General features: G+C 35.7%; 1 protein-coding gene across 2 annotated transcripts; it reads left to right on the top strand.

Annotated features, from left to right (window-relative positions):
* The first annotated feature begins 625 nt into the window (after positions 1-625).
* Positions 626-13,246, top strand: LOC145979430 (alpha-tocopherol transfer protein-like). 2 transcript variants are annotated; one of them, XM_083112313.1, is made up of 7 exons: positions 626-728; positions 1,614-1,771; positions 2,857-3,016; positions 3,508-3,760; positions 4,740-4,850; positions 12,086-12,194; positions 12,811-13,246. In XM_083112313.1, the coding sequence occupies exons 2-7, from the start codon at positions 1,633-1,635 to the stop codon at positions 12,960-12,962; spliced, it is 924 nt and encodes a 307-aa protein (XP_082968439.1). In that variant the 5' UTR covers positions 626-728; positions 1,614-1,632; the 3' UTR covers positions 12,963-13,246. The 2 variants fall into 2 exon arrangements, with proteins under 2 accessions (XP_082968439.1, XP_082968440.1); XM_083112314.1 differs by having other exon boundaries at positions 12,086-12,156.
* The last annotated feature ends 1,922 nt before the right edge of the window (positions 13,247-15,168 follow it).

Genomic DNA, 15,168 nt, shown 5'->3' on the forward strand with positions numbered 1-15,168 from the left:
ATTTTTCGCCAAGTTTTGAGGCTAATGGCCCAGGTAAAATATACACGAGTCACATCATTGTGAAAATTGTATTTACGTAAAATCGCTAATTACGGATGGGAGTATGCCTAATGCTTTACAATTGTTTTGATTTGATTTGATTTAGTTTATTTTACTTCGCGTTTTGTGCCTCTTGGCTAATTTGCGAAGATGGGGATGAGTGATGAAATGATGAAATTGATGAATGGACATTCACAAACAACCAAGCCCGACCGGGATTCGAACCCGGGACCCTTGGCGTCGCAGCGCGATGACTTTACAATTGTGTTTACAACACGTTTCAAAGCCGAAGTTCCCGGGTTCGTGTACCAGGACGGGTGATCTTTACGAGTGTCCCTTCATGAATTTCCTCTAATCATTCCTTCTCTCCTCCCCATCGTCCTGATTAGCCAAATGCGGAAGAACAGCGACGCTAAATAACAAATTACAAATAAGTTCCCAAATTTTAGGCGACAACGATCTGGTAGGAGGATTTCAAAGCAGAATAATTTCCATTGCTAATCAAATAACAGCGGAATACTGCACAAAATCTTCGCGTGCCTGTAACTAGCTGTAATTGGAGCTGCCGTCCTTGAAGCATGAGAGTTACCTTGAGTAGCAGCCACAGTCACTCGCTGCAGAGCTCTTCAGCTGTGTGCTTCTTCACCCCCTGAAGACGTCCCTTCGAAGTATTTGGTAAACCATTGCTGGTAAGTAGTAAGCAATCTATGTTGCACTCCGCCAAAGCTTCAGTCTCTTCGAAACGGTTTTGGAATCTTGCTTTCAAGTCCGTAAATACTCTCTCTTAACTCATTCTACATAGGATCTGTTCAATCTTGACCTGACAACACTAAATGGTTCGGCATCCATAATATTCAACAAATTAAATTGAATTTACTGGAATATATGTATATTATATATATTTTTTTTTTGCCCGAACTGGAGCAGATTGAAGAGGTTATTTTTCTTTACATGGACCACCAAATTACAAAAATTGTCTTTTCTAAATCTACGCGTATAATACACACAAAACTCGAAATGCATCAAATCAAGGTTGATGCACTTTCAATACATCAGTTCAGACAGATAAATGTATAATTTTGTTATCTTGTATTATCTCTGGGATGATCGTGTTCCTTCTTCCCAATTGATGCATATTAGAGCATCACGCGGAACAGAATCTGATAAAATTAACCTTTTATGCATTTCTGTGTGCATTTCAACACACAAGAAAGTGCATCATTTGGAAGTTTATGAACGTTAATGTATTATTGGTGTTAACATAATGTGTGCGAATTGACACGTGCCGGGTTCTGTGTGTACAGTCATGCAAGAAATACTTGCCCCATAGAGCCTTCATACCAGTAGTGTTATGGGGAAATATTTTGTTCCGCACACACGTACATGCAACAACAACACAAACAAACTCATAATCAATCAAATAATCAAGTGTTGTGTTGCAGCTAGTATCTGGTACAGTGTTCTTGAAACAGTTATAGCAAATGGAATGTCACTGACAAGTAAGGTCATACCGGGTTACGTGTCTCCATTAAACTCTTTGTTATGAACATTCCTTGAAAATGCTGTTATTGTAGCTGGATCATCTACTTCCAAATGTTCTTCGCTGAGTTCAACGAGGAGGAGGAAGCGAGACTCCGAGGCCTGTTCCAGGAAGACCCTGGGAGGATCCGGAGGGACTTGGAGCACTTGAGGGAGTGGCTGGAGAAGCAGCCGCACTTGCCACACGACGTGGGTAATTCCTTCGCTTCTTAGGAACAACATTCCCAAACTTCAAGAAAAAAACAGGTTTCAATTATCTATAACCAAGGACGCATTTAGTGGGGAGGGGGGTTGGACCCCAAAAAAAGAAAGACTTACGAAGCACTAAAATTATATAATGAGAATATGCTTATCTAATATTTGTTATATAAGTTCCTCTGAACTTATTGGGAGGCAAAATACTACTCTTTATGGTAATATATATAAAATATTAATCAGGAACTTTACTTTTCACCAACTGGATTTAAATTATTTTTTGTTATTGAATAAATATTCAGTTCATATATTTGACATGAATTTCTTTGTTTTATGCAAATTATTCCGATCTCAACTACAAGTAAGCTAGATTATGAATATGTGCCGTCATATTTTTATCATTATACCGTCTCCTTTTTACCTATTTGTGTAATAATAACAATATAATATTAATGAATTTAATTAGTATTTATTTAACGTAATATACTTATAATACAATTACTTTTATTTAAGTATTATTATTATTATTATTAGTAGTAGTAGTAGTATTCCTAAGGCACTTAGTTCGGACATCTCTGAAGCATACGTCAATGATTATAACATCGCCATTTTAGTATAATACAGTTTCACCTGTTTGGTTATTTTTAGAATATTACAGAATGAATCCGTACAATTCACAAACCACAATAATGCAAGGAGCATTTTAAAGTGCTGTTATTATGGTTTTAATTAATAAGTTGTTAAGTAATGTTTAGGTTAATTAGTGAAATATAATGGAAATTGCAGTTTCATTCCTACAATACGTAGTTTCTAATAGAATCTGCGTATATATGGGATTCCATAAGAAAATGTAGTATATTTAAAAATTTCTTGGAGTGTCATATAAATATAATTTGAACCGTTAGTATGAGAATTTCAGAACCAATATTTTCTTCTAATTTTAAATTTGTTTTAAATAGATATACACAGCAAGAAGTGACAAAACTACAACGTTGTGTAATTATGCACAATTGCTTATAATCAAATTTAGAGAAGCACAGAAAAATAATATTTTGTTCCTAATTCAGTGAATATTAATTACAGATGAAGGCACTCTTCTAAATTTTCTGCGTGGCCGAAATTACAGCTTAGAAAAGACTAAAGATAGGCTGGACAAATTCTTTACTTACAAAGGAATTCTGCCAGAATTTTATTCCCACCTGGATCCACTGTCGCCTGATATTAAAAAATCAATGGAAAAACAGTAAGTATTAAAAATCTAGTAGAATTTGGTCATTTTTATCAGAACTGAAAATTCCTGTTTATAATGTCCATACATGTGTTTATTTGAAATTTCTTACACTATAAATATAAACGTAAAGCAAGCATTTCTGAGATATCACAACAAATCATTATCAATCATAAATACGGTCCAGAAACTTCTTTTCAGGATAAATTTAAATACGTTCCAGGAACCTTTTTCCGGATCAATTTAAATTCGGTCCAGTAACCTTTCTTCAATGCAACAATACGCAACTTGGACGGAATTTAAATTGTGCGAGAAAAAAAATCCAATCCTGAACCTAATAGAACCCATTAGAATTAATGGGTTCCTGAAACTATAACAACCCTGGTTTACATTAAGTACGATCCCAGCAACATAGATTGAAATTTACATTGATTCAGAGTTTGCGAAGTAAAATTTTCGACATTTCATAATTGATGTGTGAATTCATCCCATATGTTTGTTCTCAGGGTTTATTGTGGCTTGCCGGGCTACACGCCCCAAGGATACAGAGTGTTCGTGTATTCCTACAAAGGTACGGACGTCGAAAGCTTCGATTACAATATGATTATTAAGCGCGCTGTCTGCAGCTACTCCTTGGTGTTAAGCGCCGACATCTTGCACAAAGCCACAGTGCTCATCGTAGATTCCACCGAAATCACTGCAGGACACGCAACGAAAATTTCTATTTCACAAATTAAAAAGACTATAGCGTTAGCACAGGTATGTTTCAATTTTGATATATATAAATTCTGAAATTCTTGACACAAAAAACATTGTTTCTTAAATATATTTAACATTTCTGTAAAGAGAATAGAAAGAAAAACTTGTTGATAAGGCATAACTTACACCACATGCCATCATTTCACCAAGTAATGATTGATGAAGTTCAGTTTTGGCATGTACTTCCATTTCCCCTCTAGCTTTCACCACATCATGCAACTTCATCAGCAGATAAGACAAGAACAGTCAAAGTTCAAAACATGGGAAGGCAAGTTAGGTTAAAAAAAGTAATGGTAAAAGACATTGCAGTGCCCTGTCACTCCTTCCTATACTCCGTCCAGCTAACTGTGGAGCAGGCAAACGAAAACAAGTCTCTGCGCAAGTAGTGACGATAGACGGCTCCACCAATGAACACGTGAGAGGAACGAAATTGCGTGGAGTGGGGAAAAGCGATCAGTGTCTACTGCTTCGCTCTGGCCAATAGATTTCCCTCGCTTCTCTGACGCTATCCTGGCCTTGCTCCATAGTTAAATTGGACAGAGTATACTCCTACCTTCCCTTGTTCTAAACTTTGACTATTCTTGTCTTATCTGCTGATGAAGTCACATGATGTGGTAAAAGCTAGAGGGAAAAAGTAAGTACATGCCAACATTGGACTTTATTACTTAGAAAAAAAATCTTTTCGTTTACTTCTTTCAAAATGTTCATTATTTAACTTGTCACTATTAACTACATCTGTGATTAATTATGTAACATACAAGTATGTTTGTTACCTGCATTGAAAATAAATATATATTATTCTTATGACCAGTTCAGTAAAGAGGTCAAGGATTGATAATTTCAATTTACATCAATATTAATTGCGGTGTGGAATTCTATGGTTTCTTGTATTCTTGTAGGGTAGAATTTACTTCGAAAATAATCATACATACGTGCGTATGTTGGAATAATCGTTAAAATTGAGTAACAATCTTTCCAGGAAGCACTTCCCCATAAGTTCAGAAAAGTCTTTCTGCTGGGCTTGAGTCCCCTCCTCGTGAAGCTCACCAATATCTGCCTGCAGTTTGTGAAAGAAAATCTGAGGAACAGGGTAAGTCAATTACAACCTGTTTCTAACATCAATATGTATTCAAATAATTTTTCTGACTTTTGTATTAAATTTAATATATTCCTGTAACAAGGAGTGATTCTGCATTCTCATGAATGGAGTAGGGTCTAAAACAAAAAAAAAAAAAACTGATTTGAGAGATTAGAGGAAATAAAAGTATTTTGACGAGGGATGGAGAATAATCAGGAAATCCCTTCAACAGAGAGAAAGAAAATTCCATTAATGCCTTCTGTCGAACACTTTTTTAAACTTTCTGAAATAAATAATACATGTATATCTTAAATCAAACGTCATTATACACACGGGGATTTTTAAGGGAAATAATGAAGTATGACGCACAAATATTGTAGGAAATATCTACGACACTAGGACATCGAACTGTATAAAGAATTGTTGCTATATATATGTATTTTTCATCGTAGCTGCACCTGATTTAATTTAAAAAATATTATTCTGTTTCTTGAGAGCAGGTTAAAACAAATCAAGTGTGAAGAACGCTAAAATTATTATTATATTTCACCACGAACACATTTGCGCTTTTTTGAACTGTAACTTGTAATCTTCCTCTGTGTATGTCATGAACGTATAGTTACTTACATACAAAAATGTAAATGTATCTGAATTCTAGAACATTAACTTACTTATAAAATGCATAAATCTTTTCCTGTTTATTTTTTAGAGTTTTACATGATGTTATTTATTCAATGAATTATTTAAAAATGATGTAAACAAATTTTAATAGAGTTCCGATCTGTACATGCGTGTTCTCTGTGATTGATTTTTAATAAATTTCATCATATCATCACTCATCCTCATCGTAGCCATTAAATATAAGTGGCAGAAAAGCGAAGTAAAATAATCCAAATAAATAAATCAATCACAATCAGCAACATCGGGATGAAATCTGTATAAATGTACAAATTTATTTTATCATATTCACTTCTGTGAAATATTTTTTAAAAATGTATTTCGACATGATAATAATACTTTCGATACCTATAAAATATGCACATAGAAAAAAATCAGGTTTATTTGCCATCGAACCTTCTGTGTGGGGCAAATGGAATTCTGGTAGCTCTATCCTAAAAAGTCGCCATCGGCGGGATTAATGCAGTTAAGGATAAAAATGTTTAATCCAACAACGGTCCCTAATTGATTATTTTAAGTATTTGGATTTTTCATATTTTCTCATTGGCTATATGGACTTGGGGCAAATATGCTAGCAATAAACCTAAAAGCTGATGTTTTATATATTTATTGTTCTTTTCTGAAAATGACATCATATTAATGCCTCAAATCATGATAATTGTTATTTTATAAAATTATTAATAATTGTGTATGGCAAAGTCAATCATCCTGTACAGTATTGGAATATATATTTTCTCTCCCATGATTTCAATTGTGTAAGTTGCTGTCTATTTGATCCACTGCACCAAAGAAACAGTTGTGTGTGTTCGCGCGCGAGCATCACATAAATCGGTGGTGAGCTGGCATTCATCCTCTTGGGAATAAGTACAAAATGTCCAATGAGAAATTCCGGTGTTTGACCCAAAGAGATAGATACATATTTACTTTATATATTATTGGTCATCTTTCATCAGTGTCATTATCGTGATTCACTTGTGAAACAAGAAAAATGAATAGTCCAAGAAGAAGAAAGAAACATATATTGTTCAGATATATTTCACTAGATCTGTGTATTGAATTTCTGGATGCAGTACTGCTAGCGGTTTGCCCCCCTGGTTGTAACGTGTAGCAGTGTCCACGTTACAAATATGTATATAAACTTAATATTTTTCTTTGTTTTGTACTTAAAACTTTATATGTTAATGGTTAATTGCCAAGGAATGTGGAACACACCTCGTATATAAACTACACATCCTGGTGTTAGATATAAGTTCCAAGAGTTTGTTTCTTTCTGCCAGCAAGCTGAGCTGGAAGTTTATTATCGGTGACAACAATGCAAGAAAGCTAACGCTATTGTGTAAGAGCCAGGCAGACTCAACCTTATGAAAACGTTGTCACAGGGAAAAGACGAAAGATTAGGCTGTCTTTCCCACGCGGACAATAATTAAACTTATATCATAATAATCCCTGATTCTTTTACTGCAAGACAGTGTATTCAGAATTTAGTTACGTTAACGTAAAATAAAGTTATGCCCGCGCAAGGCAAAACCTGTATATAAATAATTTTTGCTTAACATTTTGACGTTGTAAATTTTCTTTCTTTTTCTTTGTTGTCATATCGCGTGGCCGTTGCAGGGAGAGAGGGGAGTTGGAAGAAGCCATACTCCCTGGTCAAATTAAATACTGAGTGTAACAATCAAAATTCTATTGCATATTTATTATTAGGGCTAGGATTTTGATGAAATTGCATCTTTTTTTCTGGTGAATAAGAAACCCAAATCTTTTAATATTTATATGTTTCATGTCGTGCTGAAACTTTTAAGCACTATTTGTTGGGGCATTTTTTTGCATCTTTTGCCATTATGGGTTGTATAAGTCATTTTTTGGCATTTTAAACCATTTTTTGGTCATTTTTTTATTTTCTTAGTTTTCCAGAGCACTTGTACGCTGCGAGTGCATGGGCAGCATTAACGTGAAAGGATTAAGATGAATAAATATCCTATTTCTTCATATCTTCCCTAGACAATTTAAAATATATGAAACCGCAGCTACCTTCCATCCGTCTCAGAAGAAAATAAACAACACGAATATAATGATTTCTTTACAATGAAATTCAATTGTTAGAAGTTCAAAACAGCTCGCAATTTTGCCCCAGGAGAAGAAAGTCGTTGCCCTGCCTAATCTCATCTTCTAATCTGCTCAGACCAATTGCTGTGTTCCTTGAAAGTGAATGGATGGAACGTGTGATCTGGCCATTGTCGAAGTTCCTGTTTATTGCGAGAATTTACTTTGGTGCAGTGTTCAGTAGAGCAGGTTTTCGAAGCATTGGACAAGATGCCAAAAACCAAGCAAAGTACACAGTACAAATTAAAACAGTTTGTGTCCCAGTATGGTGAAAATACGTTCAGTACGGACGGATCAGTATTATTCTGCCAGCTTTGTGGTTTAAGAGTTGCTGCGGAAAAGAAATTCATGGTGGAGCAACATGTCAACCGCGAGAAACACAAGGCAGCTCTGAAGCAAATTCAAGATCAGAAGAGGACGGTGCAATTGTTAATGGGTGAGTGTTCCTCCAAATCGTCTGTTATTTCTGAAGAACTGTGCGACGCTTTTATTTCTGCTGACATTCCTCTAAGTAAACTAAATAATCCCAAACTTCGAGCATTTTTGGAAAAAACATACTGAGAAATCGATACCAGATTCTTCCACGCTAAGGAAAAATTATGTCAAGAAATGCTACAACCAAACAATGGATCAAATTCGGCAGAAAATTCATGGTAAAAAAATATGGGTGTCAATTGACGAAAGTACGGACTCACTCGGACGGTACATTGCAAATGTAGTGATTGGTACGATGCAGGAATCCGAGTCTACTCAAGTGTTTCTGATAAATTGTGAATGTCTAGAAAAAGTAAATTATTCAACGATCAGCAAAGTTTTCAATAACGCGATGCAGTTATTGTGGCCCGACGGCATTCAATATGACAAGGTGTTGCTTTTCGTAACAGATGCAGCACCGTACATGGTTAAAGCAGGGAATTCTCTGAAAGGTCTGTACTCGAAAATGGTAAATGTAACATGTCTTGCACATGCGTGTCACGTATTGCTGAAGAACTGCGAAGTCACTTTCCTGATGTAGACCAACTGATTGCAAACATTAAGAAGATTTTCCTCAAGTCCCCATCACGAGTGTTAGCTTTTAGGTCTCGTGCACCTGATGTGCCTTTGCCACCAGCTCCTATTCTTACTAGATGGGGTACATGGTTAGAGGCTTGTGGTTACTATTGTGAAAATTATAAAGTTGTGAAAGAAGTTGTAACCTCGTTCGACAGCAGTGAAACATTGTGTATAAGACAAGCACAGGAACTCTTGGCTGATCCCGAAATGGAGGGAAAATTATGCTATATAAAGTCCAACTTTGGCTTCCTACCTTCTGCCATAACTTCACTCGAGACATCTGGAGCTACATTGGTTGATCAACTTAATGTCCTTAACAAAGTTCAGGATAATTTGGAAGCAGTTGGAATACAAGTGAGAGAAAAGATGCAGAAAGTGCTAGGGAAAAATGCAGGATACACAATAATATGTTCTATTCGTGACGTATTGTGTGGGAAAACTTTTTCATTGCCAGACTCTGAAACCGAATTAGAACCAAGTGACATTGTATGTTTTAAATATGCCCCTATTACCTCTGTTGATGTTGAAAGGAGCTTTTCTATGTATAAAAGTGTGCTAGCTGACAATCGTCATTCATTTCTTTTTGAAAATTTACAGAAAATATTCGTTACACACTGCAACTCAAAACTGAACAGTAACCTCTCATAATTTGTCAAAAGTTGCATACTAGAGTTGCTGTAATTTGAAGTGCAAATAAAATTTTACTTTGGAATTTTTAACGGTTTTTAGGTCATTTTTAAAGTCATTTTTTGGCAATTTTTAGGTCATAAATGCATCTTCTTAAGGGCATTTTTTACGAATTTTTAGGTCATCAAAATCCTAGCCCTAATTATTCACAAAAGGATAAAAATAGTAATTTTTACATGTAGCTAATTATGTTCCTCATTGATATTTAATTAATTTGTATTTTATTGTAATGTAAAATTGATGTTAAGATAAAAGTTGGTAAATCCTTCACGGCACCGAGAAATGCTATATAAGCAGCGAAGCTTGGTGGCCCGTGACCTTTGTATTCGAACTTCTTATAAATACGGAACTCTTTTAACCGACTTTTCTTTCAACGTTCGAACTTCTGCGTTTACTTCCACTTCGTTATTAGGAATTAGTTCATTCTGGGATTACCTTGGGACAATTACTTAGCTCTTCTGGTCAGAAGGCTTATGTTCTCTCTGTTCTATGATCCTGATCAGGAGATATAATTGAGAGGGTTGTGATTGCCTTGAGATATACCGGAATTCGGGATCGGCCGATAGACTGTTGGTAGTCAACGTTTGTGACCCTGGTCAGGGTACACCTTTTCTTATTCTGTGGTCACGGATTAATTTTCGGTTCTCTGGTCAGAGGCTGAAAAGAGAAAAGGAAGTTGGATACTCTACTGGATATCGACAGAACCTAGTGGGAAGAAGGATTGTCGATTGCTTGTAGAATCTTGGCCAAGATCTATAAGTAGATGGAGAACCTTTGACCCAGAATTACGAGGGACCTTACATCGAGGACTGAAGCAGCCGGATTAACCCGAACTTTGAGCCGAGGAGACTCAAGCTCCGAAGAGATACTGAGCGTGAAGTCGAGGCTCAATAGACCCATAAAACAGAGTACGATCCAGGGCGGATCCTTACATGGTCAAAAACGACCCAAGCATAATTTATGATGTAAAAAAATCAACAAGAGATATAAATATAGGCCAAACATAATTAGTATGTCATTATTTAACATTTTAACTATTACATAGAAAAAATAAGGACTTATATTTTGAACATATCTTTATGACTCACGTTTCGATTCAACACTGCACAGCATACGCCGAGATGTTTTTGCTGTCAATAGATTGTCTCAACCTTAAAAGTCAGTATGGAAGTAAATGGATTACTTCCCTCTCTCTCTAATACATGCATTTTGCCAATAGCTCTGTCCTTCTCTACGACCGCTGTTTTGCCAGATGTTACAAAATTTACAAAATGTAAAAGTCATTAATTTCAAACAGTGAAATCATTATCCTGTAGAGTTTTTTATGCTCTATTTACTGACTACATTATATAACCTGTCATAAATATTCATATGATCTGAAATTTCCATAATTATGAAATTTTGTAAAACGCTTAATTTTTTTTCTAGTAAATACTTCAAAAGCCATAAATATCAAACCGCTTGAGCAACTTCACCAGTTTTTTTCCTATGGGATCTATGGTGTTTGTAGATATGATATTCTTCGCCTGAGTGAACTAATTTGCTTACGGAGAGAGTTATATGTATATACATTGGATATTTTGTATAAATCTTCAGACTAACACGAAAAAGTTGGTTAGCGAGAAACTTTTCGGTTTGTGGCGATACGTGCAGACCAAGCGAGAAAAGTGTTGACCATTGTTTGAAGTTATTTTTAGAATGCATTGTTACTTCACAGCACTGTTATTTTTTGCACAATCGTAGTTTATTTACGCGGGCTTTCTCGCGTATCAAATTCATTACGCGCCGCGCCACTGAGGTTACAATTCAGTTGCAGGCAGGTGCCGCGGTTCGTAGGAAGTGTAGTGTGCTGTGGGATTGCATATAAGTTACATATTTCGTTTAATAATGGATGGAGAAGCTGGAAAAAGACGCAGTATAGTTATGCGCGTGTTAAATCGCTTTTTAAAGTCAATGGATATCAGAAAGGCGGTTAAGACAACTGCTGATGTTACGGAGTGTTCTGAACGTCTTATATACAGAATACTTTATTTTCCGTAAAAATATATGTTAATGTTTGTTTTTGCATTTTTATAAATTTTGTTTATGTAAAGGATACAACATTCAACGAGAGAAGTAACAATAGTGGCGTGTATTAAACATATAATGCAAATGTAAAATAGAAAATAGTTACGTCGAAATACACACTTTTACATGCAAAGCTTGAGGTAACTATCGTTTTTCCGAAAATGCATCAAATACATAGATTTTGAAGATTTCCTATGCGATATTAAGGAAGTAAATTTGTCGCAATCATTAGCGATTAACAACAACTCAATGCGCCTCCGTTTGTTATTCTGACAACGCCACGCTCCATTTAACCGATACTGACTTTTAAGGTTGAGACGCACTATAGAGAAAAACTGCCACACTGTCGTCAGAAAAGAGGCAAAACTTGATTGTTGACACCCGACATACTTACTACCCTTTATTCTTTACGTATACTGCATTTTAAATAAGTTACTGTGCAATGGAACCAGCAATAAATAAATAATTACATTATGGGTCGTTTCCGACCTGTGTCGAAAATGTCCGAGTACATGGACGTAATTATAAGATTTTCAAATGCGTGTATCTTAATTTATAGTTATAATTTTCTTTAAAAGTTTCTGAAGAAACAAATATTAGGCTCATATACTGAAATAATATCCTGTCTGGGAGTAAGATTTGAAATTATTTTTGTCTAGGTTGTGATATTGGAAGGAAAGAACTTGGAGCCAGTGTATGAAGTGATACCACGGAAAATGCTTCCAGATGAGTACGGAGGATCCGCAGGATCTATTTTTGATCTCAATAGTAGGTTTTCTCTCGCCAAAACTTAACTTCTTTGTTGCATGAGTCCCAGGTGCATCGGACTGTAAATGGAGCAATCGTTTCAGACAATGGGATTATGTGTGTTGTCAATTAAAGTTACCAACACTACACAAAGTGGAAACGCGAGATGAACATGAATTAATATCATATCTAGTTTTTGTAATTTTTTTTCAAATTTCTGAAGGATCCACTTTATATATCTTTAAATAAAACCACTGATCGGAGGCAAAGAGATCACAGACAACTCTTCGAGAGATCGAGTTTGAAGACGAGATATTATGTCATGCAAGTTATTATTATTTCAATAATTGTGTACAGAAAATATATACTAATCGCTTGTGTGTTTATGCGGCTAAGTAAGGTATGATTGATTATCGTGTATTAGAACCTAAATGCTTTCCAAATTATAATATTAGTCTTTTTTTAGCATAGAAGCATAATACGTAAGAACTTAAATGCATGCACAAAGTCAAGAAATTCCTTAAGAATTATTCTCATTTTCCTCGTTGGAATTGAATGCAAACTGTTTCAATGAAGGTAGTTGTTATTATTGGTTGGAAGATACGATTACACTCGAGACAGATGATTTTCTTTGTAGAGCGATGGAGCAAGGAACTAGTGGGAAGGAGAGAGTGGTTGGTGCAGTTGGGAGAGAAGAAAGCGGACGAAGCCAAGAGACCTGGGAAGCCAAAGACTGCGACGGAGCTTCTGGGGATAGAAGGCTCCTTCAGGAAGCTCGACGTGGATTGATCTTTTCATAGAGATGTCTGATTAGGACTGTGTTTTTATTGAAATCTTGAAGTGGCCTTTCGATGGGGACGTATTAATCTGCCAAAGTGGTTTGAATTGACGGAAAGTGGCAGAAAATTCACCTTTCCGTATTTCATTTTCCAGGCTCTGCATATATTTACATTCATTTCCAAACTGAGAAATTGAATCTTAATGATGTTACTAGTGGCCAAATATTTGTGAAAAGAATATAATTCCTCTAAGTTATATTAATGAAATGATCTGCTGAATGTAATAAATATAGGCTATCTTAAATATAAACAGTTAGTTGCTTTTATTGCAAGGACATATTTTGACTTGAGAAACATCGTTACATAACATTATTTTTTATGAAAAATACATTTCTGAAGGACCCCTCTTTTCATATTTCCATTCTGTTCAATTCGAACAAATCAGAAGCATAGGGAAAAGCACTTTATGCCTCCCCCGACCGAATCCTCGTGAGGTACACAATAAAAATCGTCTATATTCATATTGCACCATTCTCAAAATAAATACTTGAAGTTAGTGTTACTGTCCGGAAGTAGTTCAATATGGTACCAAGGACTCCAAATGAAAATTTTCACGAAACTGAACGCTTGCTTTCGTCTACAGAGTGTTCTTTTCGCTTTTCTTACTTACTACAGCGACGACATTAACGTTAGTGAAATGGTGTGCTGTATTGAAATTAATAATAATATTAACATATTTACATAAACATCAAATAATGAAAAATACATTGGACCGAGGCTACTAGAATTTTGTTCCCTTTAAAATTTAAACAAACGGAAATCCTAAATGGTTGTCAGCTTGCCGAAAACGGGAAAGTTTTAAATTAAATGTACATATCCTCAATATTTTGTCTTAATAATATTTATTAAATAATCAATTTGTGCAAATGAAAGACATTTTCATATCGTTACTTTGCCTGTGATCCAGGATTGGATTTATGACTGACTTGAAATTTTACTGTTGGGTAAATCTGGGTCTTCTAATCGCGAAGATTGATTGATTGATTTGGTGTTTAAAGTTTAAAGTGGGATCCAAACCACTATGTGCTTCCACCGTGTATCGAACCCGGGACCCACTGATTACAAGGCGACGACGCTACCACTGCGCCATTGGGGAGGCCCTCTAATCGCGAAGATAAGGATGAACGATTATATGATGAAAATTGGTGAAGGGGCACTCACCCGAGACCGGGATTCAAACCCGGTACCCCTGGTGCGGAAACACGCTGTACTAACGCACTCCGCCACGAATGTCGGCAAATGATGCATTCATTAAGTAATTTAGAATAAACCGTGGACAAAAAATGAGGCCTTTTCCATTTATTTGTAGAACTTGCGAACAAAAAGTAGAAGCTAACTCTTTAGTCGAGGAGACTGTTGCGCATTGGTTCCGTCTCCATATGCTACGTTAGACTGAAAATTCATTTCTTGTTGAAATCTAATAATAGAATCACATTTTGTAATGTATTTTGCCATCACAAAATGAAGAGCAAATCACGATACTGTTGCTCAAAAGGAACAGAGGGACAGGGTGCGATATCCCGGGGAGGGGGCACAGGAGGAATCCCCCACCAACGATCTTGTCCCAAAATCTCCTCCCCCAAAATTTTCCGGGAGGCAGAGTTTTTTTATAAGAACAAAGATGAAGTCTGAAGTCGAATATACTTTACAGGAATATCAAAAACACACACAAAGAACGAACAACAAAGAGCCTCATTTCTAAGGACACTGAACGCAGGAATCCCCAGAACACAGAAATTAGCCCGACTTGTTATTTCTTCTCCATTTCTCATCGCCTTTCATAGCTTCCGCAAAATATATAAATAAAACATGTAATAGCATTTAGATTAATATATCCTAATTCTTGCGTTTCCCTGTACTCACACGCAAACCACTGTTCAAAGTAATATTAGTATATTAAAATCTTCAATTTTTAATTTTGAATGTTGGACTTCGTATAATGTATGTATAATTCATATAATTTATACATATTTATATTTTCTAATTGACATATTTAATGATATTTATATATATTAGTGTGTGTGTGTCTGTCTGCTCCTTTCCTCCCCCCCCCACCAATATACAGCGATTTTGTATCCTGCAGAGGAGCTAAGAGAAAACTACGAAATAAAGCAGACTGGATAAAAAATGATAAGGTGGTGCCCGAATCAGTGCTA

The sequence above is a fragment of the Lepisma saccharinum genome, chromosome 26, assembly GCF_977018435.1.
Source record: "Lepisma saccharinum chromosome 26, izLepSacc3.1, whole genome shotgun sequence".
Classification (NCBI taxonomy): domain Eukaryota; kingdom Metazoa; phylum Arthropoda; class Insecta; order Zygentoma; family Lepismatidae; genus Lepisma; species Lepisma saccharinum.